General features: G+C 47.5%; 1 protein-coding gene across 1 annotated transcript; it reads left to right on the top strand.

Moving 5' to 3' along the window:
• Positions 1-309: 309 nt before the first annotated feature.
• Mos (proto-oncogene serine/threonine-protein kinase mos) lies at positions 310-27,625 on the top strand. Its single transcript, XM_075679058.1, has 5 exons — positions 310-1,818; positions 9,786-9,996; positions 13,332-13,482; positions 24,035-24,190; positions 27,390-27,625. The coding sequence occupies exons 1-5, from the start codon at positions 762-764 to the stop codon at positions 27,567-27,569; spliced, it is 1,755 nt and encodes a 584-aa protein (XP_075535173.1). The 5' UTR covers positions 310-761; the 3' UTR covers positions 27,570-27,625.

Here is a 27,625-nt window from a genome sequence, read left to right as displayed (position 1 = left end):
AGAACATTTTCAGTACATTAGAGACACTAAGACTTTAACGCTTGTTCTCAGCGTCTGAAGTCACATGCGCTCAGAGTACGAAGTTGTAAACGATAAACAGCATGTGTAACGCGAAAAGGAAACATAATTGCAACGCAACTCCACTCTTATCTACCCTTGAAATGTTTTTTTTTTGTTTTGTTTCACAACATTGTTCTTTTTTTTTTGTTAAAGCAATGCGCATAAGCACGCCGGGCTGGATATGTCTATATTTGATAAAAACAAATAGGCAGCCTATCTCGGTTTATTTTCCTCGGTGACTGCCGCGAACGTGGCATGGCGTATTAAACTTCCGTGACGTGAGCGACAGACATGCTAGCCCGATGCATAACATATACTGCTATGGCGTCGATACACTGCAAGTTTTATTTCTAAGTCGAAAGCTGCACTCCATGGCACTCCACCAGGAACAGGGGCAGGGATGCTGGACCAGTATTCCTTGACGTGCCGACTCCAGGAAAGCTGTAAGTGCCGAGCAAGTGGTTTGGAAGCGTAAGCAGCAGCATCAGGTGGTTACGTCGGGGGCGTGGTCCGGAATGACGATCGAAGTAAGTGGTGCGAAAAAGCTTATGCGCCCTATAAAATGTCCGTCTTGATAGGAATTCTTATTGAGCATCCTGGGTGCGTAAGTTGGCTTAGTGTTCTTGCTGTTTGTTAATTGACGAACTACGCAAGGACGCTCGCTGAACCTTGAAGCTGGCCAAGAAACCAGCACCTCTGTTATGGCTGAAGGGTTCCCTGGTGTTGAACATGACACGACCGATGTTGCTGTACACGAAGATGAAGAGCAGATTGGCGAAGACGGCGACAAGCGTCTGACCCTGTCGGACGACATCGCGAAGAGCATCTTAGAGTCTGAAGAGTGGCCTTCTTACGTGGAAAGACTGCGACAGGCCGGCGACGACGATGAAAACACCGAAGGGATGCTGCTGGCAGAAAGGTTCGGCCGACAGTACCCGCTCTGGAACGCTAATCACCGTATTCTGGACGACGTCGATCCACCACTTCCGACGGGCTGCCTCGACGTTGAGGCTAACCTGCCTTCTCCGTGCCTGACAGAGGACGATCCGCTGCCGGCGCCATCGAACAACAGCCTCCGGGCTGACGACGCGAGCTCCCCTACCTCCTTACTGCTACAACACAGCTCGCGTAAGAGCGTTTCAGACTCTCGTGAAGCGACATCGTTCACGCCTGACCCCTACAGTAGGTCATCCTCCAGGTCTGCGTTCCTGACGTCTCCGTTCAATCTCCCTCAAAAACTCGATATCATCGAAGAAAACAAGGCCAGTCGAGAACGAAAGCAATCGTCGTCATCTAAGCCACTCGGAACCCCTGGATCCTCCGCATTGCGGTTTCTGTTAGGACGATCGGGAAGCCGGAATCCTGAATCAAGTCCATGCGCCAAGGGCCCGATAACGTCGAAGAACTCAAAAGAGTGGTCGCCTGACATTGAACAGTTGCGCGCTGCTCTGATTAGTTCGGGATCTTCTGGCGAGGGAGACTTGTTCAAGTCTTCCTTTCGCATAAGCAAGAGTGGCAGCTCCATCTTGGCCTTGGAGCGAATATTTCTGGAAGTCGTTGAAGCATCAAGCCAACACCAACTGTGCTTGGCGCAGATTCAAGGAGACATTCGCAGTGGGCTGCCATCGGCCACACTCGGAGATGATTCCAGCGCGCTCCGCCGCGCAGTAGTACCCTCTAGTGCCAAGAGCAAGGGACTTCCCCTGCAGCGCCTCGGAAGAGGAGCATTCGGCAGGGTTTTCGGAGTTCAGATCAAAGGTAGGCTACAAACGAAAAGAAGAAATATTAAGTTACGCTTGGCCATGCTATGGCAAAAGTACTGCGTGTAGAACGTTATTTCTGTGCCTGCCTGACATGTGCTTCAGTGCGAATGTGTAAATTTAGACGTTGAGGTGCGACTATTGAACGGTGCCTTGCTCATGATTGAGGGTTACGCCACCAACTTCCCACAATCACAAGTTGAGGTTACGCCTGCTCTACTCGAGGACAAGTACTACGAATAGCCTTCTTTATTATACTGGGTGTGCCACTTATCATGCGCTAAGATATTTAAAGAAATATGCAAATGCCGCGTAGCTGGACAGAACCAAGGTAATGTTGTTTTTCATCGCTTGGAGATACTCAGATTATATTTTGCAATCCGCCTAATTACATAATTAAGTCTTAATTAATCAAGTTCTCAAATATTGTAATTAGGTGCAAAGTGTCAGCGAGAAAATTGTACAGCCACATGAAAAACTCCCGATACAGCTTTCTGTTGCTCAATAAGTGCTACATAAGTGTTTTGCCGAGCGTTAAAGAAGCCCGCGAATACACGAAAAATTGCCACGCGACTGGCCACTCGAGGCACTTTGCGTGCATTTGTGGGCTTTTCATGCTCGGAAAAACTTCTATGTAGCACGCACTGAGCAACAGAAAGCTGTATCGGGAGTTTTTTATGAGGCTCTACAATTTTCTACTTGACTCTTTTCATCTAATTACAATATTGGAGAAGTTGATTGATTATGACTTGATTATGTAATTAGGCGGAATGCAAAACATAATCTGAGTACCTCCAAGCGGTGACAAACATAACTTTGGTTCTGTCCAGCTACGCGACGACATTTACATATTTTTTAAAAGTCTTAGTGCAGCATAGTTGGGACACACTGCATACTTCTCATGTACCGCGATGTCGCCAGCCAACCGTCCGCTTGCGGTAAATATTGCCGCGATGCATGAATAATTTATTGAACACTCATTCATGTACAGAACGGATTAAGGCATCTTGCAGGGCTGCAGTAGACCATTTATTCTTTGCAAGTGAAAGCCCGCAATGGCTTGACGGCTATGGTGTTTTCTGCTGAGTACGAGGTGGCGGGTTCGATTCCCCGGCTATGGTGGTGCCATTCTGACGAAGATTAATTGCAGGAACGCCCATGTATTTAGATTAAAGTACACGTAAAATAACCCAAAGCGTTCTATGTTATGCCTGAGCACTCTACAACAGTGTCTTAGCCCCATGATCACTTGTCATTCGTGCGATACCCAGAGACCACTCCACGTATCACTGTCATAATTTTATACTATATATCGTTTTACGCTTCTACGATAGCGATTAATTTTAGGCCACTTTACAGCCATGTTACACCCCATCATCGTAACTCACCAATCAGCGCTATCACATCATTATCAGTCATGGCGCTCTTTGGCCACACCTGGCCCTTGCGCCACTAAACAACACACATCCATCCATCCATCTACAACAGTGTCTTTAAGTATGTAAAAAAAAACCATCAGTCAAACATGCCCTGATTGAAGGTAGTTGTTCTTGAGAAGAAATTTCCTTGGCATAATTTATAAACTAGCTCGATGAAAGGAATTCGTAGCTTTCAGCACTGTAGACTAGAACCTGAGGACGCCGTGAGTTTGGTGCACATGCTCCTTATGTGCATGTGGCCCTATATGTATTTCCCATGGGAATGTGGTCCCTTGAGTGGCTTCTCGGTTTCTATGCCCCTAATCGATCAGGAATAACGCTGAGCGCAGTTAAAATTATTTTTGAAGAACATTTGCCTTTCTTCGGGAACTAACCACGATTTTCTTTTGACTAGCTTTTTGTGTGTGTGTGTGTGCCGAACCAGAAGGTCCTGCCGTCTAACACAGCCGCAAGAAAACCAGACGGTGGTACGGTATCACCGCATGGTGTTACCTTGTGGCGCCGTACGATAACGCACGGTGGTAAGGGGGAACCTGCTCGCATTCTTCTCTCGTGAGAGCTGGCGTTATGAAACGGCATCGTCGAGACGTTGCGCGTCTGATGGAAGACGCAGACGCTTTCGTTTGAGACTCCGTGCCTCTGGTTTCAGCGTCCAGATGCGGCCGCAAGCGTTGCACGGGGTGTCGAACTGCTACTTGAGGAAGTGGTGCTCGAAGTTGCAGTTGGCTACCACGTACGAGTAAGGCACGGTGGCTAGGAGAGCTCCGCCAAAGACGCATAGTGCAACACATAGTGTCACAAATAAACAACTTGCAAAGCATGCTAAACGTTTTTTAGGTGGCAACCGAGATTGTGATTTTAATTCAAGCCGCGCGCTAGTGCCAGTTCATTTAAGGTACTTTCGGTGGCGCATATTATGAGTAGTGAACTAGACATTTTCTCTATCATGTAAGTTTTTTTGCAAGCGTAACTATATAGTCGCCCGTTAGTGACTTCTCTTCTCGCGTGTATTTGGCCAGACTGCCGTTACCAGGCAGGTAGGTCTCGGCCCTAGTCGGTCCATACACTGTTAACGCAAAATTAAGTGTAACGCTCTGCGGCGCTTGGCGCCTTCCGTCCGGCTACACGGCAGTTTTGTGAGTTAGCCGTGCAAGATGCACGCATGGCACGGATGGTACGGATTTGCTATTTTGCTCATAGGTGGCCACAGCGGTAAAGTAAAACGTTTACCATTGTGCTCTATTAAAGTGGGGGAATAGGTTCCGGCACAAATTCTGTATGTAGTTATTGTCATCAAAGTGTAACTACAATACTTAAGCCCATGGTCATGCTGGTGGTAAAGGGGATAAACACAAATATTACCGGCAATGTGGCACTAAAAGCATCAGTGGAAGGCGTAGTGCGCTCTACTGTGCCAATACAGACGTAGGATGCATTAGGCATTTGTTGGCACACCGCACTACGTCAATGCTACGACAAAAGAGCCTTAGGCTACACCACGAACTCTGACTGTCTGATTTCCGAATTAAAGTAGGCGAACGCAACAGCCAGACTCAAGATTAGTATTATCAGGATACCTCAAGGTAATCCAAGTGTTCTGAAATGAAGTCCCAATGTCTGAAATGAAGAAATGACGTACTTCCTATTAGATTTTGAGGACTGCTATGTTCAAAATCTCTTGTGCGCTCAAGAACCTAGTAGCAACCAAGTAACACATAATTACGATTTATGATAAGTGAACATTCGCTACCCATGTTACCTTTATTCTGTGAAAAAAAAATGCACATAAGAAGCAAGGGGAAAGCAAGCAAAATTATTTTCAGGCATCCATACACGGTCCGTGCATAGCACACGTCACAGTCGCATTTACGCAACATTCCGGTGAACAGCGTTAAACACAGAAGCAAAGTCCGTTTAAGTCTGCCTGTACACATGGTTGCATTTCCGCAACATTCGTCTAAAAACCGCGTCCCTTTGTGCTGCCATCTGTGCTCATTCTGCGCATCTTCTACCAAAACAAACGTGGCGGAGGCTGCACGCGCCTGCGAGCAGTGATACAGGTAAGTTTTGCCACTTGCAAATGTATTTCTTCATAAGACAAAGCCCCCCAAAAATTCTTACGCTAAGCTCCACACACTCCTGTCTCTCTAGATACAAAAAAAATTATCTCGGAATATTTTGTTCCTGGCGACGGAACGTTGCTATGTTGCGCAAATGCAACAACGTGTACATGGTTTATTTTCTTCAGAAAAGTGAAATGGCTCCCAAACGCTTTTATGGCTGAGAAATTCCTCCTGATAGTGAACGCAGCGACCTTTCCAGGAGTGACCACAGCCACGAGTGTGAATCCGTTTCGATTCAATATGTGTCCAAAATGTTTTCTGGTCGATTTTTTTTTTCAAAAGGATGCGTTGCATCCGCATGCTGCCGTGTCTTATCGTCACGGGCGCAGCCTTACGTCTGTGCTTCTATGTTCTAAATTTTGACAATAACGCGAAAACACCGCATTGCTTCCTGGCTGCACGGGAATCTGCACCACGTACTGCACGAAGTCTGGGAACCAGCTGTGGTGCACAAACAAGTAAAATTGCTTCTTTTTGTTCCACACTAAATCATAGTTGCACCAATGATTGTCACGTGCAAATAAACATCCGAGTATGAATCGCACTAAGTCTATCTTTCACCTTCAACTTCTTTATTTGCACGTTGTTGCAAATACGCAACATACCCTTTTTCTGCAAATTCAAACCACAGAAATTCGTTAAAGTTAGTTTCCATGGGAGTACAGCTACTGTTATCCTTCGCTACAACTCCATGAAAAATATTTTGAGGAAACAAAAAATTGTGCAGTAAAGAGTTAATAGTAGTAATTGAGAAAATTGCGTAGCCTAAATGCCGACTCGCCACGGTACTGCAGTTGCTATGACGTTCTGCTGCCAAGAGCCGAGTGGCGTCTTCGAGTCACGGTCGCGGCGGCCGCGCTTAGATGAGGAAGGAAAGCAAAAATGTTCGTTTGCTTAGATAATGGGCGCGTTCAGAAACGCTAGGTGCGGTCACTTTTTTTCGGATCACTCCAGGACAGCATCCCTTATAACCCACTGTGCTAGTTCTCGACGCTGACCCCTTCCTCCAATTTTTAACATTAGTGTCGAAGCGGCAAACCAGTATCTGACAGTTAAAAAAAAAAAAAGACTTCATACCATTGAAACAGTATAGCCAGAAGAAAAAAATGTGTAAGCATGAATTGATTTTATTGAAGTCATGTTGTGCCGTCTGAGAATAGCATACGCTGAGTGCGTGCTGTTATACATCTGGTAAAAGCTTAAAAGGACTTTCATAAGAGATGCCACGAGGCGCCTGTAGGTCGACAATTTTTCGTTGACACGTCCAGAGCTTGAGTCAAAGCGAAAGACGTATTTCTGAACGATTTCCACGTAAGCTATAATATCTTCTCATCCGTCTCTAATCTTCCGGATAAAACGTTCTTGCGTACCCGACCACTTTTACAGCGAACACCAGGGGTGCGATCGGAGATGGTTGTTCGGCGCGTTCGTTCGGTTACCGGCGCGCGCTATTGGCCTACTCATCGCCGACGTCGCCAGCCACGGGGCGCGGCCACGTTTTTGGTGACGTCAAAATGTCGACACGCTCCTGTCAATCATCCACCCACCGAGCATTTCGTCTGCTAGGCGCCGAACCCGACGGGAGCTGGGAAGCTTGGAGCGATCATACGGCTTCGCATGGCGCGTCTGGTGGATTGGATTGGATACGACCGGCGGCTGCAGCATGGCACGTTTGGATCCAATCCATAGTTTAATTCGAGAAAATGGCGCTTCCGTTGGGAACTTAGGTTGTTGCGCTGGCGTTCTAGAGCAAGAAGAGTGGGTGGTGGTGCGAAACGCGTTTGAAGAAATGGCACAAAGTGAATTCCGGCGTCGTTTTTGTTTGTCGAAACAAATAATTCGTTCGTTGTACAGCGAAGTCGAACCCATCATCGGTGCCAGCGAGCCACTGGAATGTTGTTGCTGCCTCTTGAAAAGTGCGCCACTGCTCCCGTTGTTTCTTGTTTCTTTCTTTGTTCTCGCTGTGCGCGACACCACCTAGGGAAGACGCAGAGAAACTAATAGTTTTAAATTGTAGTATTCACACTTACTATTTGAAAACGTGTTTAAGCTGGGGAAGACAAAATTTAGATAAAGATTGCATTCATTGGAAATCGAGGAACATTTCGTGTCGTAGTATGCTGTCTGCAAGCAGACGACAAATGCGGGAAGTAAATTTCCGGGGAGTTCACCGCTTGCCGATTGGCTGCACTCTCCGCCCCGTTCTCAGAAATTTTGCATACTGCCACTTAGTGACGTTGCAGCAACCGAACAGAACGCGTATCGAACAAAGATCTCTGATCGCGCCCCAGCCATGCGCTAGGAAACGTTTGTTCATCACGACTTTCTTTGAGGCACGGCACGTAAGAAATACGTCTGATCAGTTCAATCGAAATACCGATCTTGCGATTTCGTGCACGGCTTTCTAACAGCTACACCGAGATTACATTGCGCAAAGGAACAAATAATGCTTGCGTTGGGCTCTGACGAACTCCTACGGTTATCGCCGGGCCGATCGAATGCATTAAATGACAGCTTCGGCCGAGACGCGATTACTGCATCGTTGACGTACATACGTGCGCATTCGTTCCTTCGGCCATTTATTCTTCGTTCAGATTTCTCCGCTTTTTGTTCGCACATGCGTCACAGCAGGGAAGTTATAGGCTTACAAAAAAGTAAAACATAAGTACGCGTTTAATCCCGCAGTAGGCTTGCTCAACTGACATCTGATTCCACAGAGGGGTAGATTTTAAAATGAAGCTTCTGTTTGCAAACAATCCCGGACTGACCGTGGCTGCTGGGTGCTGTCTTGCCGAATAGCTCATATTTTAAAAGAGATTGCGTGCCCGATGGTGGGATCGGACCTCGGTCGCCCCAGCACAGCATGCAGTCCGATGCTCTAACCATGGAGCCATGGTCGCAGGTAAACTTTTATTGTGCCATCGCCAACAAGCTCTTTGACATGATCGTCGCGTGTGTCACATTGAGTAGCACAGGTGCGCGAGTGAACATGAGCGCGCGCGCGCCAGTTTCCGTTACAAAAAAAAATGCAAGCGCAGGAATAAAATGAGTAAATTTATAGAATTTGATTCACTGCTTCACGAAAGCTTTGCTTTACACAGATTCCAAGATGCACGTTGGATCTGCACCATTTTAGTACAAAAACAATTTTTGCGCAGGTTAGCCTTGCCCTGGCCTTCAAAAGGCTTCACAGTTCGCGTATTTTTTTGTTTTTTGTTTTTCAGAACTGGCGCTAAGTACACGACTTCTGCTAAAGCAATGTCACTTTATTTCTGGCGGGCTTAGATTCTTCTATTAAGGAATGTGCCCTAAGGTAACTATTCGTACGGTTATTCTCGAGACTGTTCATTCCATAAGGTAACATACCGATTATCGTGAAATTAATGTCCGCCTCTATTCGAGTGACGGAAATCTCGATCGACCAACAGACATTGCGGCTTAAGAGGAAGCTTTAGCTCAGGGCTCCTATCTTACATGGAAAGGGAAAACTGGTATTTTTCGACCACCATTGCATCGAATTTGATATTTGTTGCATTTAAATGAAATAGGTAGAATCTAGTGACTGTAGTAAGCGGGTTTCTTTATTAAGCAGTCAATTGTTTGATGCACATGGTTAAAAATATCCAGTTTTTTATAAAACGAAACTATCAAGTTTACAACTCTTTAACTCGGCAATAAAACTTATATAAGTTCTGTAACTGCAGCTAATATTAAATATTAAAAGTAAAAAAAAGATAAGACAAAATGCACATTTCAAGCCGCTCTGGAAAATGTTGTTAATATGCGAGTAGGAGTTTTGCGAAAGCCTTGTAAACGTTGGAACAAATTTTCATCAGCTCTAAAGTAATCTAACACATAAGGTTTGTCCGCTCTGGATGCCTTAACATGCAGTTTAAAGGACTGCGCTATCTGTTTTTGGCACAGTCAGGGATTTGTAAACTTCGCGCTTCTATTTTTTTATGCCTAAAATTTTCGGCAATTTTTGTATATACTTCCAAGCCCTAAATGAAAGTTCTGTTCCTTACAGTGACTAGAATCTAACTTTCTCTCTCAAATGCAACAAATTGCATTCAAATCGACGAAGGGGGGTTGTCTCATAATGCATTTCTGCATTTTACATGTACTTGAATGGGCGGCATTGGGTCGGGCCCCGCGAATTTAGAGCTTTTAAAATCTCACGTCATGTCTTGGTCCTTTCTGCATTCTGCCGGCAGACGAAAGAATTCAACTCGTTTTCGATGACATATCCCCAGCAGCCACGTCGACAGAGTACGACGGAGTGGAAACTTAAATATTGTGGAGCCTTTTATTTTCCGAAACATGTTTCTGGGAAGCCCGAGCACTTAATCGACCGAGCTTAATGTCACACTGCATTCTGCTATAAGCGCGGCGCTCGCTCGCAGGGCGCCTGGTGGCCGTCAAGGACGTGCGCAACGTTGACGAACCCAGCGAGCGGAACGCGTCGCAGCTCGTGCACCGCCACGTGGTACGCACCCTTTGCGTGGCGCCGCTGGAGCCGCGCCGCTTCCTGGTGGTGATGGAGTACGGAGGCCCGCACACTCTCCAGCATCTGTTGGACGAGCGGGGCCCGTTGCTCACCTACGACGTCTGCCGGTGAGGAAAGAATCTTCCGTAACGACTTCGCGCGCCGTACAGTCGCGATCAATTTGAAGGTGATCGCTCGAGCGGCGACCGAAACTGGGAGCAGCGCCACGTTACGTCATCACCGTCACTCGAAAAGGAAAGGTCACATAGCTTTCCTCTCTCTCTTTCGCTGTTCCCTGATAAGCTGTCACTCCCAACTAGCAACTTGCAGCTTTTCGTTATTTTTTTATGCCCCAAGAAACAGGCAGTGGTACACAGCGCGTGTCGTGTTTTGCACAGAGGCGTCATTGTTGGCCAAGATATGCGTGAGGCAGCGACGCACGCACATCATTGCCATGAAACGGAAGCAAACACAAAAATATGGAGAGTCTGTCATGGGGGTGACGGGTGCAGCCTGGAAGAGCATAAAAGGGGAAGAAGGCAGCGCAATCTTTATCTTCGCAGTTCCAAAATCGGCCGCTGTGCTGCTTGGAAGGCCCGCCGTCGATGCTCGCGCGATCACCTTCAAATTGATTGTGACTGTACCTTGGAGGTCATGAGGAAGGAAAAAAACTAAGGAGAGGCCTTGACGTCACTCTTTGTAAAGCTCAGTGACGCCGGAACTTGTTAATCCGCCATCTTGTCGGGAGAGATTCTCCTCTTGTTTCCATTCCTCGCCTTCGGTGCGCAACCACGCTGGGCTGCGCGGACGGGCACGCGTCGTATAGTGATCCGGTGAACGGGTCCGATCGCCGTGTACACGCGGCGATACCGTTGCTAAAGTCATTTCGTCCAAGTATCGAGCTCTAGCCTTGAAAGGAGTTCACAATTAACTCCGCAAGTGAGACTGTGGGGCCGGTGCCCCGCTACTTTTGCCAGCTTTTCCGAAAATAAATCTGTGCATTCCCACTGCGCTGCAAAAATGCACAGGCGATGACCGCCAGCACACTTTACGCGCATCACGACCTATGCCTAGCCCATCTGAACTTTATGAGAACAAACACGTATGCTGGTCGTGGCTTTCTATGAATCGTTTTGCTTTATTGAACAAGTTACGGGCAGCCGCGCATGGCGGAATGTGGCGATGCCAGCGAGGCCAGCGAAGGAGAACGTCATTACGCGTTTAAGTAAACCGAGTGCGGCTTGAGGTATATTGTTCTCACGGTAAGTGAAGCTTCACGGAAACAAAGTTCTGCGGTGCCAAACAGTAAGCGCGTATGCGTGTATGCGGCCATCAGCCGCTTGATGTGCGCGCAGGCGTACGTTCTTGTGTCGAGCTTTGTTCACTCTTCCACCACATTCGCCAACTCTTACTTCCCTGCGCCACTCGAGCACAGAGATATCTGCGGTAAAGAGGGTTCGTCCATTCATTACTCACAGCAGTCGCTTCTTTCCCATCCTTCCACATGGCCGTTTTAAGTGCCACAAATGCATCGTACGCTATGAGAAGCAGGAACTCTGCACAGCTGTGACTGACTTGCAAGGTGTTTATGGTACATACTCTGAAGCAAAGTGCCTTCAGTCTGTGATGATACCTTTGCATGAATCCACCGAAGACGGGAAATTTATTGAGATCGTTCTTCGTCCATGGCGTGGTACCTGGCGCATGGCGTTGCACGCGCTAGGCTTACGCTTTCTACTTATTCCAATCCCACCTGGCCAGAACAATAACCGGAAGAGAACGGTCTAGGTAACACAGCGGAACGAACCGCGGAGACTAACGCAATCCTGCACACGCAACGCCTTTGCCACGGTAAAAAACCTACAGGTTAGCACACACCACCATAAGAAAGCCATCATTCTGCCCCGACAACATGGCCGCTACAGCGAGAAATACCACGTGACTTCTTGCATACTTTTCTCCTAGCGCGCGGAGGGGGTATGACCTCTCCTCACTTCTTTACTTCCTCCATGTTGGACGTAGTAATTTCGCGGGTCTGAGGGTAGCCCACATGTCTGGTAGCTTCCTGCGTGCTGTCTTCTCGCGTGCCTAATGTTACACATTACGTAATCTTAAGTTTCGGAAACGTGGTGACACGAGAGGCAGCACAGAACTTTCGATCCTTGCTGCCAGCGCTCTTCATCACGCCAGCGTCGTGACAGCAAGTCTTCGCAGTGATCAAGTGAGATCTTTTCATGCTTGCCTGTGCGCGCGTAAAACCATGCGTGTTAACTTAATTAGTGAGCGAATGTTTACTGAAGTTTATAGGCCGATAAAGCTACGAACCTTACTTTGTATAGTTGATTAATACTTCGGTATGGCTAATGCCTCGCTTTTTCGGGCCAAATAGCGTCTTTTTAAACAATTTCTATATGGCACATGTTTCAATTGCGCAATTGAAATCTGTCAGTTCTCAAGGCATGTATGTATACGCTACGGAATCCTGAGTACAGCGCCAGTATATCAAGTGCCTCTCCTCAAACTTTGGAAACCTGTTGGCGTTTTGATAATTATTTTTCAAAGCCGACGCCTCGTCGCCAGGGCCAAGGAGGCAGCGAAGGCCAGAGGGTTCCTGGAATGAGGAGACCTCCCACCGAGAGTAGAACCGGGGCTTAACCCTGGGATACTGTTTAGAAAATAAATGTTTATTCCTCCTCCTCCTCTCCCGTGCAATGCACCACAAAGCTGAGGGGAAAACTTGTGTTCTTTGTGGCGGTGTTTGAGAGCGAACATTCCGGAACTGGTGCTAGTCTCAACATTTCCTAGTAAGCAGACGGGCCTGGACTACTGACCGGCTTCAAAGACGGAGTAACAAGTGCCCGAAAACAATTAATTGAAAGGTGTGGGAGGAAACAGAACATATTTACTGACGTCTGCTATACCGTTAATAATGCGTTTTCGAGTAAAGCATTATGTGCGCTGCTATGCCTTATAAAGTTTGGGGTGTTCCCATTCGAGAAAGAAGTGTAAGATATCGTTCAGAGTGTACAGCGAAATGCGACCTTCGTTTTTTTCGTGGACATTACTTGCTATACGTATGTCAGGCAAGGAGTGACATATAACGAAGCGTAGGTAAATAATCCCCTCAGTCATTACAGGGCACCATTAGTCATTTCAACCTTGAAGGTGAAAAACTAGTCAATGCGAACAGCGTGAAATTTTGTGATGGTACGCCACTCTAATTTGTCTTCTGCGGTTGCTTCTAGGTGTGCAGTCTGGCTTTTACTTGCCTGTCGTCGCACATTTTCCTGTTAGCCAGTTCACGCGATGTACAAGGTGATTTGGACTCCGGGCTACAACACCTCGGTTTTCGTGCAGATCTTCACAGTAGCGACCAGTATTTGATAACATGTATACATGTATGCATATGTATTTATGTTAAGATAACTATTGCAATGCGTCGTTGAATTTTTGTTGCTGGCAGATTTGGCCGTCAGCTCGCTTCGGCGCTTCACTACTGCCACCGGAACAACGTGTTGCACCTGGACGTCAAGCCAAGCAACGTGCTGGTTCACAATGGAGACTGCAAGCTGGCCGACTTCGGGAGCAGCGCGACCCGCGGTTCCCAGCCCAAGGTCAAAATTTTTGCCTCAACTTCTTACCGCCATGTTGGTTTGAATTCTACTTATTTTTTCTTCTTTTGAGTCCTCACGCGGGACACGCTGATAACTCCTAACAATTTTGATTGAACGCTATGAAACAACCAGGAATGTGCGATGTAACCGGTGCGAAACATCGTGCAAGTTCTACAAAATTTGGTGCCTAGAGTAAAAGCTTTAAAAATATTCGTGCCATCTATGCCCCCCCCCCCTGCCCACCTCCAGTGGGATTTACGAATTGTACAGTTTACAGGTTGGCAGGTATGCTCTTAGGGACCAACCAAAGAGACGTCTCTGAAGTTAGTATTGCCTTTGCGCTGCGGCCTAGTTTTTGTTAGCTATAAGCAAGGCCGAAGTCAGCTGCCTATCCGCGCTTGGTTTCGGGAGTGGTGCCAAAGGCCCTCCTGCAGAAGGTAACGTGTACCAGGACACGATGAGCTGGCACTGCTCAGAAAAAGGCACGAGCCTAAAGTGATGTATACCCGCCGTGGTTGCTCAGTGGCTATGGTGTTGGGCTGCTGAGCACGAGGTCGCGGGATCAAATCCCGGCCACGGAGGCCGCATTTCAATGGGGGCGAAATGCGAAAACACCCGTGTGCACGTTAAAGAACCCCAGGTGGTCGAAATTTCCGGAGTCCTCCACTACGGCGTGCCTCATAATCAGAAAGTGGTTTTGGCACGTAAAAGACCATAATTAAATTATTAAAGTGATGTCGTCAGTTCAAAAGACAACCCACAACCTGGAGAAGGTACCGCCGAGCAGTGCCACCGGGGACACTGAGCTGTACTTCGTTTCGGGTGAAGACTCGTCGGATGATAACTTCATCTCTGTCCGCAGAAATAGGTCCAAAAGAAGGACTGTCAAAGCGAATGCACCAACGTAAGCGAGCACGGCGACTCTGTATTCAAGGCCTGAACGCTGACCGCACGCCATAGTCTTCGTGCCCGAAGAATACCCAAGCAACCTCCGATTGCTGAACAGGCAAAAACTATCCGTTTTCTTGAAAAAGGTTTTGATGAATGAAACTAAGGACATTCAGATTTAAGGACCAGATGGTGGTGTGGTGTTTGAGGGTGCTCGGATCAGTGCCGCGGAGGACGCGTAACGCCTGGTCGGAGACGACTCCTCTCTCGAACGCTTTCATGGCCGGTCTCGAGTCATTGTATATTGTCTTTCGTTTATCGTCGAGCATTTCCATGGGCTATGGCCACTTGCTCCGCCACCTCGGAGTCGTGTGTGAGTACCGTGGCAGCGTTTAGGGTTCGCTGCGACGACGAGACCTCTACCGCGGCGAAGGCTCGGTTGTATCGGTAGGTGGCGGCGTCCACGAAAGTGACGTCGTCCGCTTTGTTGTTTATGCGTTTGAGGAATGCGGTCGCCCGTGCTAGGCGCCTGCCACGATTGTGTTCCGGATGTAGGTTTCACGGAATGGGTGCGATCGTGATCAGGTCGCGGAGCTCGCGGGGAACCGGCGTAAACTCCGGTGGATTCTGGATGTTCGGTAGGAAGTAGCCGAGCTCGCGCAAGATGTGACGGCCGGTCTTGGTCATCGTCAGTCGCATCATCTGCGCTCTCTCCTGAGCCTCGACGATCTCTTCAAGCGTATTGTGCACCCCGAGCTCGAGGAGTCGATACGTCGGCGTGGTGATCGGGGGCCCGAGGGCCCGCTTCACTACCTTTCGGATGAGTTTATTGAGCTTGTCACGCTCCGATTGTTTCCACTTGTGCATTGCTGCGACGTAGATAAAGTGACATAGGACGAACGCGTGTACGAGACGCAGCAGATTGTCTTCTTTGAGGTCGTGGTGATGGTTGGCCATTCTGCGTAGGGGTCGTACTGCTTTGTCCGTCTTTGTCGTCAGCTTGTGGACCGTTTGGATGTTTGATCCGCCCGCTTCGATTATCATTCCTAGTACTCGGATGGAGTCGACCCTGGGGATTGGGCAACCGTCTCTGGTGCGGACGGTGATGTTACGCTCAGTCGGGGGTTTCGACCCCAGAGGCTTGTCGTTTTGGCAGTACAACAACAGCTCCGATTTGGCGGAGGAGCACTTGAGGCCCGTGTGGTCGAGGTAGGACTCGGCGGTTTCGACTGCCTCCTGCAGAGCGGATTCGATAAAGCCGTCCGACCCCGCGGAACACCAGATGGTGATGTTGTCCGCGCATACTCTGGTTGAGACCTTGTATCTTCGAGAGGCCTTCGGAGAGCCCAGTCATCACCAGGTTGAAAAGCGTCGGCGAGAGGACGGAGCCCTGGGAGGTGCCACGCTGGATGTAGAGTCGGCGGGCCTGTGGGTATCGGCAGGTACTTATGCACAAGGGTCTTAACGACGTCATCCGGCGAAGTGGTGCCTTTGGCCTGGTGAAGGACTTTGATGAGCGGTTGACGCTGGTTCGTGCGGGTGTTGATGTAGTCGAGCAGGTGTTTGAGGAGGTTCGACGTCTTCCCGTTGTGGACCTGTCCGTCGACCGAGTTACAGACCTCGTCCCATTGCTGTTTGGATAGGGAGCTGCAGTGTTCTGTTACGGTCTTGTTCAGTTCTGCGATGAATTTGCGGAGCCTGCGGTTGCGACGCTGGCTCTTCCATCATTTCAGTAGAGACTGTTTGGCCTCGAGCAAGTGGGCGAGGCGGCTGTCCATCTTCCCGGTTGGCATATCCGTGCTGAATGTTGTCGTGGCCTTACCGACGTCGGCATTGAGCTGAGCAGTCCACGTCTCGAGGTTCGGGCCAGTGTCGGGAGGGAGTCGTGAGGCGCGAGTCTTGCGAAAGAGGTCCCAGTCGACCCACGTGTACAAATTACTGAGCTAGGAAGTATCGAAGTGCGTTCCTATATCCCGATGGACGATGCATTCACAGCGGCTGTAATCTGACATTGATGTCGTCATTCATTACGCGCACTTGCCTATCCTCGTCAAACCAGCAAGTGAGGATGTTGTCCTCACGTATGTGAGCCGCCTTGGAACTTCGTGCTGCATCAAACTGATTTTCGAAGGAGATTGCATAACATCTCACGTCAAAGCCGGTCACTTCTGACACTCTATGCGCCCATTCGTACAAAAGCCTTGTCAATTATATCAGTGTTTTAGGCTTGGACATGTCAAAGGGGTCTGTCCAAACTACGTTACTGTGTCCCTGTTGCGCTGCCTCTCACGTGGAAGGCACTTGCCAGGCTAGTGTCCTGAAGTGCGGCAACTATAATGGTTGTCATGCTGCATCGTGTAAAGACTGCCATCGCATCAAGAAAACTTGCAGTTCTCAGAAAATGGTGCGGGAGAATTAGTCACACAGGGAGGCTGCTGAAACAACAGGGCGATGGTTTCACCGAACGTCCTCAAAAAAGGCAGCGGCACGAAGTAAGAGTGGTCCTTTCATTGTGTCACACATATTTTGCAGTCAGTCCAAAAAAGGGCAGAACAGCACAATAAAGTCAGCTATAAGAAATCTTCCTCCAGAATAATAGCCGCGCTTCCGAGCCAGCAACTTCCCAATGAGCCACAGATTGTCAAACCCGCTCGGGAGCCTACTCCTGCCGCTGATTACACGTCAAACGGTGATCAAGTAATTATAATGCTTCGTCCACTAATATATGCAATTCAAGTGATTTTGTCCATCCTTGGAACCGCACCTGCTCGAAATGCAATGGAATTACTGCAGGCCTTAAGCCCAATGCTTGAATCCCTCGAATAGAGAAATGACGAACTATCACCGACCTTTCAGAGAAGTCAAGGCAGCGTTAATCATCCAGCGGAACGCAAGAGGAATAAAGTCACGCATTTAGGACTTTCTTCAGTTTATAATGTTACGTGTAGAAAGATACAGACGGAAGAGGCTATTTACAAGCTATTTACACTGGACTGGAGCCAGAGCGCCAGGCCGACATTTTCTGGCGCCAAGGGCACGGACCCACTTCGTCGTCGTTCTCGCGGCGGATGGTCTCTCGGGTATCCATCGATAATATCGTAATAATATATACTAATATGTTCCCAGTCAATGTGATATGTGAGCCTAACGTATCAAAACCACTCAGATTATCGGGATACGAAGCTGTTGTCTCCAACAACTGGTGCAAGAAGCAGTCATCGTTTTTATTCAACACGAACTCCCCTATGTTCATCAGCCCATTCTGCCTCGCGATGACAGTCGATGTTTGCCGAACGGTTAAAAAGGGCAAACTCATATTTACTCTTGTAGGCGTTTATATATAGCCTTCAATTAATTCTGATTCGAATTGATTAACAAACATGATGGTGTGTCCTGCTCCATGGTGTTCCACGGAACACCATTCGATTAATTGACTGGACTACTTTTAACTGTGCCATGAAAGATGCTTGCCGAGAGGGCCTGTCTGGATCAGAAGAAACAATCAAGTGTGCAGTGTGAGACGCATGGTCACGGTTTCGTCTAAGCACACGGAGTTTGATATAAAGTTGGAGCGGAGTTGGACCGCGAATGTTACACATCACAAATAAGCCAGCGATTTCGCCATGGTGTTTGGCTCGATCTGCAGTGCACTTCGCCGTACAAGGAATCAAAAAAAAAATGTGAGCTGTCATTACCTGCTCTTAAACAACTAAATCTGCTACTTTTGCACGAGAGGTACGCCGACCACATACGTAATTGTACTCATGTATTAGCAATTCTCCAGTGTTACTCTGGAGCCGTGGCTTTCCCAGCGAGATCCACCACCATCAGTTTCAAGACGTGTCACCCAAAGACATCGACGGCTGCGGAACTTGTAATCCTTCGCGCTGCACTTCGTCTCGTCATTCAAGAATAACCTCGAAGATGGCCAATATTCAGTCACTCAACGGCAGCACTGCATTCTTTGCTATCAGCTCTGCGGCGCGGACCACACGAACAAATGGTATTCGACATTATAGAACTAATCCATACATGAGATGCAGACTGAGAAAGGGCACCACGTGATATTTCAATGGCTTCCAAGTCACATCGGCGTCATAGGTAACAAGCACACCGAAAACGCTGCTCGGTCGGCTCTTCAAGGCGATAAAAAGGAGTCGATACCGTTACCAAGGAGCGATGCCGCTAGAAAACTTCGTATGGTCAACAGGGATATCACGTTCCCATGTTGGACACGCGAAATTTTCAAAGCAACCAGCTGCACCCCCTAGATAGACTCTTCTCTCCTCCTTCGCATCCCAGCTGGATTCTGCCGGCGCGAAGCTACCCTGCTTTGTCGAATGTAGCTAGTAGTGGCCTTCACGATGTCTTTTGCATTCCGAAACAGATGAGCCGGCGACGCTTCGTGTAATGACTGTGGCAGCGAGGAAACTCAACACCTTCTCTATGACAGTCCTCACTACACATTAGGGACGACCGCTCGCTATCGCGATAGCATGCTTTGACCAAAGGCTTCTACCAAAGGAAATAGTTTAGAATACCGATATCACCAGCCATCGTATTGGAGGACGACGAGGGCACTGTTACAATTTTTAAGGACAACAGACTTGGACAAGCCGCTGTAGCCTGAACTGACGTTAATAGTGCTACTGTGTTGTGCGGTGATAGTTTGCGGTTAGACTGATTGCGTATCTATGCTCCACCCCTTTTTTCTCTCTACTTTCTTGTCACTTTACCTACTCTCCCCTCTCTCCTCAGCGTATGGTAGCAAACCGGATCTTCCCCTCTGGTTTACCTCGCTGCCTTTACCCCTTCTTCTGTCTCTCTATATCTCTTGAGAAGGCGCTAGCCCGGTTTGATATCAATTCTGCGCTTTCCACGCCCAACAAGATGGCTAGATGATATCCACGTGTCCCATGCGTCACTAAAAAAAGTGCATTAGACGTTTTTCAGGAGGTATTGATGGGAAGGCAGATGTAAGCCACAGGACCGCGCGTTATAATTCAGCATGGGAGTGCGATATTTCGTGGAGAACAAACTGAAATAACTGCTTCTGAATGTCACACTCCATGAAATTGTAAACCAAGTTCATTCAACTATGATTCTCGGTAGAAGCGAAGACGCGATAGTAAGAGAACTAGCTATTGGAAGCACTTCTTACAAGATAACAGGCGCAGATAGCACCAGATGCACACCAGCATGCCTTATAAAAACTACGGCCCCCCTTGCTTTTCAGAGTAAAGGAAACGAACTCGTGATAGCTTAGGGCGACGTATGCTCCTAAGGTAAAGGTTTAGACAAGCACTTTACAAGATCTTTGTATTTTACAATGTGTTGCTACTGTATTATGATGTGTAGAGACAGCCTATTCTCTTGCATACTTCGGACAAATGTTTCAGGTTTATTATGCGTCCAACAAGAAATCTGGCAGGACAAACACAGAAAACTGCCTTTTAGCTGACAGCGTTCTAAAGCTTGGAATGCAAGGTTCGTCCTTTGCGTAAAGGTACAGTCAACCGAAAAAGTTTACGGGACGCAGGATTTACCAAGAAGCTGAAATTGCGAAGCGTGATCACACAGCCTCGAATTGAATGTTCTAGCATGTAGTAGCCTTCGCCACCTACACAGTGATTCATCAAATATGAAGTGTCATGCCTTAACAGTGCAGAAATTCACATTTGAAGGGGAAACCGCATCCCGTAAACTTCTGCTGTTGACTGTACGTCCTCACTTGCGGAAATAAGCGCGCGCAAGGCGGTGCGCTTACAAACGCGCGCCGCGAAAGGCGCTTTCGCAGCAAGAATTCTCTGCAGAAGGGTTGAAATCTGGGCCAGTTGGTACACACTTGAACGAAAAAAACCAGTCAAAAACACAAAGGACAAGAGGAGAGGTTCACACCACAACGACTGGACTATCAACTGAGGTTTATTAGAATCGGTGTAGTCCCAGCAAGGCCAGCAGAGCATGCGCAACTGCATCATCGCTAATCACATAGCATGAAAAGACAAGAAACGCTTCTATCGTGACCGACTTAGAAATTCAAATTCTTTTTCAAGTAAGCGCACCGAGGTTGTACTAACGCAGTGATCACCTAATAAACTGATGTAGTACGCTTCCAAGATTTCTCGCTCTTCTTTGCCCTTGCCCCTACCAAGAATCGTCACATTGCTAAACAAAGGATAACAACCACACTCATTGCAATGGCGAGGCAAGTTTGCACTGTTATCTGACCCCAGGGAGGAGTGGTGATCACGCAGGCGGTCATTAATACATCGACCGGTTTGGCCTATGTAAAATCTTTCGCACGTGAGAGGGAACTTATACACAACCCCTGCAGCACATGCCGTAAAACGGTTTTCATGCTGCGTTGTGCAAACGTGGTTCCTTCACCTTTTAGAGCTTTTACCAAATGACACTCTGCCCGCAGCACTAGACGATGTATTGACTGCTTTTAAAGCTTCTTCACGCACTCTTAATTTCACTCATGAACTTCCTAGCAATCATTCCATCAGGTTCCTAGAACTGCAACTAACATTCTTTGATGACGGGCATTTGTGCTGGATGTTTTCACCTAGGGACAAGAAAGCTCTTTTACCATTTGGATCTGCACATTCAAAGATTGTAAAAAGAGGGATTGCAATCAAATGTTTCCGCAATGCACTTGAAAGAAGCTGTCACCACGCCATTAAAAGTAGCTTTGACGCACAATCCCAACGTTTAGAGGCCGCAGGGTTGCCTCCGCCTCTTTTGAAAGCGGTGGCTGAATCGCTGCTTCAGAGGCTAAAGAAGGAACGTACGAAGCTGGTAGACGGTGGGGCAACTGAACGTAGGAAACTTGAAGTTATGCCGTATGTGCATAAAGTGAGCCACAATATCAAGAAGGTTGCCGCCAAGCAGGGAGTAAGTGTTGTGTTTTCTGCCCCTTGTAAGCTTTCGGGTCTGTGCTCGCGCATTTCTAGAGGCAGGGCAAGGAACCACGTTTGCACAACGCAGCATGAAAACCGTTTTACGGCATGTGCTGCAGGGGTTTGTGTATAAGTTCCCTCTCACGTGCGAAAGATTTTACATAGGCCAAACCGGTCGATGTATTAATGACCGCCTGCGTGAGCACCACTGCTCCCTGGGGTCAGATAACAGTGCAAACTTGCCTCGCCATTGCAATGAGTGTGGTTGTTATCCTTTGTTTAGCAATGTGACGATTCTTGGTAGGGGCAAGGGCAAAGAAGAGCGAGAAATCTTGGAAGCGTACTACATCAGTTTATTAGGTGACCACTGCGTTAGTACAACCTCGGTGCGCTTACTTGAAAAAGAATTTGAATTTCTAAGTCGGTCACGATAGAAGCGTTTCTTGTCTTTTCATGCTATGTGATTAGTGATGATGCAGTTGCGCATACTCTGCTGGCCTTGCTGGGACTACACCGATTCTAATAAACCTCAGTTGATAGTCCAGTCGTTGTGGTGTGAACCTCTCCTCTTGTCCTTTGTGTTTTTGATTGGTTTTTTCGTTCAAATAAAGAATTCTCTGATGCGCGAGGATGGGTCCCGAACACATTTTTTCGCGTCGCCACGTTTCCGCAAACCCGAGCGAGCCAATCACATGTGCCGTAGTCGTCACGTGGGCGGTGAAGCCAATTCTCTCATCGGTGAGCCGCCTTGCGCGCGCTTATTTCCGCAACCGAGGACGTGCCTTAACACGCTCAATGTGACGTGTCTCATTGTCTCGTCGCACGTCCGTTTAACTTCATAACATACTCCTACTCATCCGCCAGTTCTATAGAACTACTTCTGCGCCTGCATTTTAAGCAATAAAGAAAGAAAACATATTGTTGCGGTACGCTGTGATATCATCTGGCTCGCCGCAGAAATATCGCGTGTTCTAAATCCCCTCCCTCCCCCCACTCCCTCCGGAAATAAGATCTTTTCTGCTTACAGTCGTACTGTCCTAAAAGATCGGACGATCGAATAAAAAAAACCACGCAAATCACGTTTGTGATTTGTACCGTCGTTATCGCTGTTAACGCGCATTTCATTCATTATACACATGTTCATGCTCCTCGTATTTATATACTCTCATCGACGAATGAAGAATGGTTCAAGTGAAGCGTCGCTACTGCACATCAGTCTTCGTGCACTGCCTTACCTTCGAGCTACTACGTATTCATTGCATTATCTGTCATAGATGTTACAAGATCTCTGTGGTGGCTCAATCGCTATGGCATTCTGTTACTTAGAACGATGTACTGCGTTGAATTCCCGACTGCGGCGGCCGCATTCTGATGGTGACTAAGTGCAAAAACTCTCGTGCACTAAGATTTGGCTGCCAGTTAAAGAATCTTATGGTGGTCAAAATTAATCTGCAGCCATTACCTCAGGCGTCTTCCATATCCACGCTGTTACATTGGGGAGGGAAACATCACGAATGAGTCAATCAGCTGTCACATGATGATCTCGAGTAGCTTTTTTTCCATTCTGTCTATTGTATATAGCTTTATTTCCTTCCACTCTCATCTTTAGTTATTCTACTACCTCGTTAAAACTAAAGAGCCAAGGGTGACAGGGCTGCATTTGACGAAGATAGGTCCACCTAAAGAGCCAAGGGTGACAGGACTGCATTTGACGAAGATAGGTCCACCTAATGAAACGTCGGCCCGACTGTCCGAGACACTTTGCCCCCGTCAATAAACATTTATATGGCAGTGTGTTTCCATCTCTTGGCCTCCATTCTGACTTTTCAGTCACTGCTTGTTACACTGCTTTCTTGCGCTGTCGTGAACAGACTGTGAATGAACCACTGCTTGGCTATCGATGCAAAATAGCGGAAAGTGCGCGCCAACGCGAACTTATGTGGGCCCGCTGCATCGTTATAGCCTGTGGCGCAAAGCTTTTCGATTAAGTTGTGTCGGCTGTTATCGTTCGCCATCAGAGCCCTAAGCTTATCTGCTTCTGTCGAGGTGACCAGAAACAAAGATGCGACTGTATTTCGCATAACGATTCATTTGCTTTCCCGCTTTGATATTTTGATATCACCAATGCATCGAATGAACGGTACTGATAGACAAAAGCTGCGCGGTAAGTACGAGCAAATAACGAGGGGCGAAAAGAGTAGCGAAAAGAAATCGTTACGAAACAGGCCGCCAGTCTTTTTCATATTTCTTAAATTGATCCCCAATCCTACTGAATTTCTTCAAATTCACGACGCCTAAAGTTGAATCGGGCATTGCCGATGTGAGTCCAGGTTCGTTACCTACGACAAAGAAAAGCTGTTTTTGGTAGAAACGCAATACCCTCATCAAGCCTGCAAGAGAATATTTTAACCTAAACACTTACTGGCTACGAATATTCGCCAGCTCTTCAGTTGGCACCTACCTCGTGTCAGTCAAACATCTGCGCAGTATGCTGAGTGTAACATAGGATTACTGAAACATAAGAAAGTTCGCAGGGGTTCATATGAAATGGAGGCGTGCTAACAGGAACACAACTAGCAGCGAAAAATACGTTTGTGTTGTCCTTTCTGTTCCTACATGCCTCCGTGCTAGCACGCTTGCCATTCAGGAAAGTGAATTAAGTGTTGGCACACGTTCTCGTCCCAGCTCGTTAAAAATTTACCGTTTAGCTGACATAAGCACTCTGTAACTTGTTTTTTTTTTCCCTTTTTTGCGGCCAGGTTTGTGGAACAGTGCAGTACATGGCTCCAGAAGTCCTCTTGGGCCAGCGGCCGGAGTTTAGCGCCGACGTCTACTCGCTAGGCGTTGTCCTCTGGCAGATGCAGTCCGGCGTGAGGCCCTTCGATGGCCTTCATCAGCACGCTGTTATGTTTCAGGTCTGTGGGGGGCCAGTCAGTAGTGAACACTTGTGCATTGTTGTACGTTTTTTTTTTACGTCTTATTTGTGCTTCCACGGTGATGGGTAAACTCTATGTAACAAAACTTGATCCTTACATTTACTAAATAGCAATCCAGAAACAGACGAACGTATACGCCAACCACGGCTATATTTCGCTTCTTTCACTATCCTTTGATCATTTTGTTGTTGGTATAAGGTTGTCTGTTGCACTTTGGCGCGAACCACAACGGTTGCCCTGTGAGACAAGCCGAGTTTGGGCACTTGCGTTTTATTGGTATGGTGTCGCATTTCCCTGGAGCGTCAGTTTTTAGAGGGTAAGGCTGCTTCATTTTCAGTTGCGGCGCCTTTTTTATTGCGATAGCAATTGTGTGAGCACTCAAAGCGCATTTTTGCCATCGCCGTCGCCGTGATGTTCCGCGTAAAGTCGAAGGGCGATAACATCGTCGCCGCGCAGTCGAACTATAAGAACAGTCAACCTCTATTCCAGCAAACTGTGGGGAAAAAAACTTTTCAAATGGCATTCAACATTAAAGTGGTTCTACCCCGTGTGTTTGTGAAACAATTGTTTTCTTAAGAGCTTGGCGTCCCCTGCGTTTTAAGCTGAATAAGATGGTTACTAAGATCGCAAGATATTGTGGCATCAACATAGGTCTAAAAACGGGAGCTGCGGAGGCCATTTTAAGCCTAAGCAAGACATTCAGAAGCTTCGTAGCAGACTGATAACTCCACTTATAGTTGAAGGATTGGAAAAAAAATTGCGACATGATATTCGTGATGTGATGTACTTTGATAGTGTTGCCATTTTATGATTAGTTAAAAGAAGTCGCAGTTTCACCCGGAAGACGAAGCATCTATAGCGAGAGCACATTCGGAGACAGCCATAATAAGTAAGGATAGTAGCTTTATCGGCCGTAAAACTTGTAAACACTAGCTTACAAAATAAATTAACAAGCGTGGTGTCATCGCGCACAGGTAAACATGCACACATCCAATCGACTCGCTGTTAAACGCTGGCGTGAGGAAGCGCAGCAGCAGCAGCGAGCGAAGTGACCTTCGCGCTGCCTATCACTGCTAGGGAAACTGAGCTGTGAGAAAGCGCTTGCAAAGATGGGAGCCGTCGGCCCACCAAGACCCTGCTCCAAAGCAGATCGCTTCCAAGATAAAGCCCGTGTGACAGCGCGCGGACGCGTGTTGCTGCCGAAGTACACGACTCCCGTTACCTCCCCGACCCCCCGGTTCCTTGAGCGCGACGCAAGATGACATTAGGCCGCGACAGTCGGCTCACTCTCGCGCGCTTTCACTCGCATATACAGAATGCGGCGCGCGGCGACGGTGTTATCGCCCTCAGACTTTAAACGGAACATCACGACGATGGCAGAAAAGCGCCTGGAGCGTCCATATAATTGCTGTCACAATAAAAACTTTCTAGGGCCCCATTAAAAAGCACAGACAGTTGGTTACACGGGACACACGGCTGCACAGCTACTTGTGTGTGAGCAGTATGCCCACTAGATATCTTCATTTTATTTTACTTATTTTCTTGCGCTTGTACATTTATACCAAGGCTCCATACAACACTTACCGGCAAGGCTGAACAATAACACCTATTACGGAAGTTACTAGAACAGGCTGCTATGCTCCATGAATGGCAGTATTTAAAGGTGCGCTGCATCGTCTGTCACCCACTTAGTCGTTGATTTTTTTCTCCTCCAGCCTATTATTGAAAATAAATTCCGGGTGGGTTGCCTTAAGGCATATTAATAGCATATTTATGTAAATGCCTGCAACCAGGCATCTCGCAGGAATTCTAGTCATTCCTGACGGCATTTCAGACGAGGAGCCACCGGCGCGCCGCTTGCGAACAATCGGTCAGTCTTGAGCCAATTGCTCTTCGTATTTATTTATTTTTTTACACCAATATTACGCAGGTTTCATATAAAGTAATCGTATATTATGCGCCACGCGCATTATTACTAGTCACGGCTAGGTGGCGTGTGCCGCCACCCGATTTAAAGTGGTTCAGCCGTGTACTTTCATCTCTCCATCCTTCCAATAGTATAGCAAACACCTTGACGTTATAAAAGAAGCTGCAGACTGCAATGACGCTTTAATGCCATTTTGTCTTACTGGCCTCTTACCCGCCCTCGTTGAGGTTAGAAACCAGAAGGTTCCTTCAATCTTTTTCTGCTTGGTTTAACTCTTTCCCTTACGCGAATTACTAACAAATGATATGTGACCTAGACTTCTCGATACTCTTAATATCCGGACACCAGCCTCCGATACACCTACGTAAAAAATAACAAGCTTTCAATGGACCCCAGTGTCACTTAACTGTTTCCCGGAAGATTATGTATATATATGGATAACAAAACGGAAATCACACTTGCTCATTAGTAATAAAACTTCGAGAGTTTCTCTTCCTACTTGAGTATATTAATACTGTACATTCTTTTCTATGTGAAAAAGCCGTATAGAATTGGGCAGGTTATACGTGATATCCTTTCATTACCCTTCCTGTCACCGGTGATTCTTAAGCCTAGGGGCAATATAAATGCAGTGGTGAAATGACACCTGTACTAATGCTTCCTTCGGTCAATCAAAAACGTTACAGGCAAATACTGTGTTCTGGCAAGAATAGTGCTTGATAGAACCTCTTTTCAGGCTGATTGCGCTGTTGTAAAATTAGCAAGTGTTACTAAATGTTCGACTACTTGACCACACATTTAGGGCTACACCTTTACGTGTCACCGACACAGGGATGTAAGAGACTACTTTGCGGCTTCAGTGCGAAATGCATAATGATTTTAAATTATTGTCGGCGCGTTCTCTTGGACTAAGCATTTCGTCTAGTGAAATGACGCAGGAAAAGCTTTGCCACCTGTTACATTGCATCCGTAGAGATGGCGTGGCAGCGAATGCCGAGAGTGGGTTTAATGCAAGGAGCATTGTAGATGAGCGACGAGCTATGCGTCTGTTTGAGCTACGTATGGTATGCATGAGGCAACTGACGCCGGCTTCCACCATAGCCACGCGCTGTGAACTTCACTGCCCCCAAATAGCCTGTAGACAAGTTTTGGGCGTGCAACTACTCGTGAAAGTTTCGTGTCGAGTTTTCTTGCCCTGTGTGCGAGTCTCCTGCACTGCACGCTAGTGCTAGCAATCTTATTTTATTCCAGGTGGTGCGCCTGCGAGTAAGACCGAGTTTCGCGGAAAATCACGGGGCGCCCGAGCTTCAGGATCTGGTGAAACGCTGCTGGAGCCACGAGTGCGAAGAGCGTCCCAGCGTGGGCGCTGTGCTTTTGGAGCTCGGCGCGCTTCACAAGGCGACACTCAAGAGCCGCTCTCGGCTCCAATGACCAGTGCTGAACCTTTCCCAACCACTGCTTCGCCGATCCAGTTCTCTCAGAACAAC

Source organism: Dermacentor variabilis, chromosome 1 (genome assembly GCF_050947875.1).
Source record: "Dermacentor variabilis isolate Ectoservices chromosome 1, ASM5094787v1, whole genome shotgun sequence".
Lineage (NCBI taxonomy): Eukaryota > Metazoa > Arthropoda > Arachnida > Ixodida > Ixodidae > Dermacentor > Dermacentor variabilis.
This window is presented reverse-complemented; position numbering and strand designations above follow the sequence as displayed.

What these genes read in the sequence shown, in the direction of transcription:
- Mos (XM_075679058.1), top strand. Translation starts at nt 762, where the DNA reads ATGGCTGAAGGGTTCCCTGGTGTTGAACATGACACGACCGATGTTGCT. An exon ending in CCCGCGGTTCCCAGCCCAAG is followed by an intron (nt 13,483 to 24,034) that starts GTCAAAATTTTT and finishes TTTTGCGGCCAG; the next exon opens with GTTTGTGGAACAGTGCAGTA. An exon ending in AGCACGCTGTTATGTTTCAG is followed by an intron (nt 24,191 to 27,389) that starts GTCTGTGGGGGG and finishes ATTTTATTCCAG; the next exon opens with GTGGTGCGCCTGCGAGTAAG.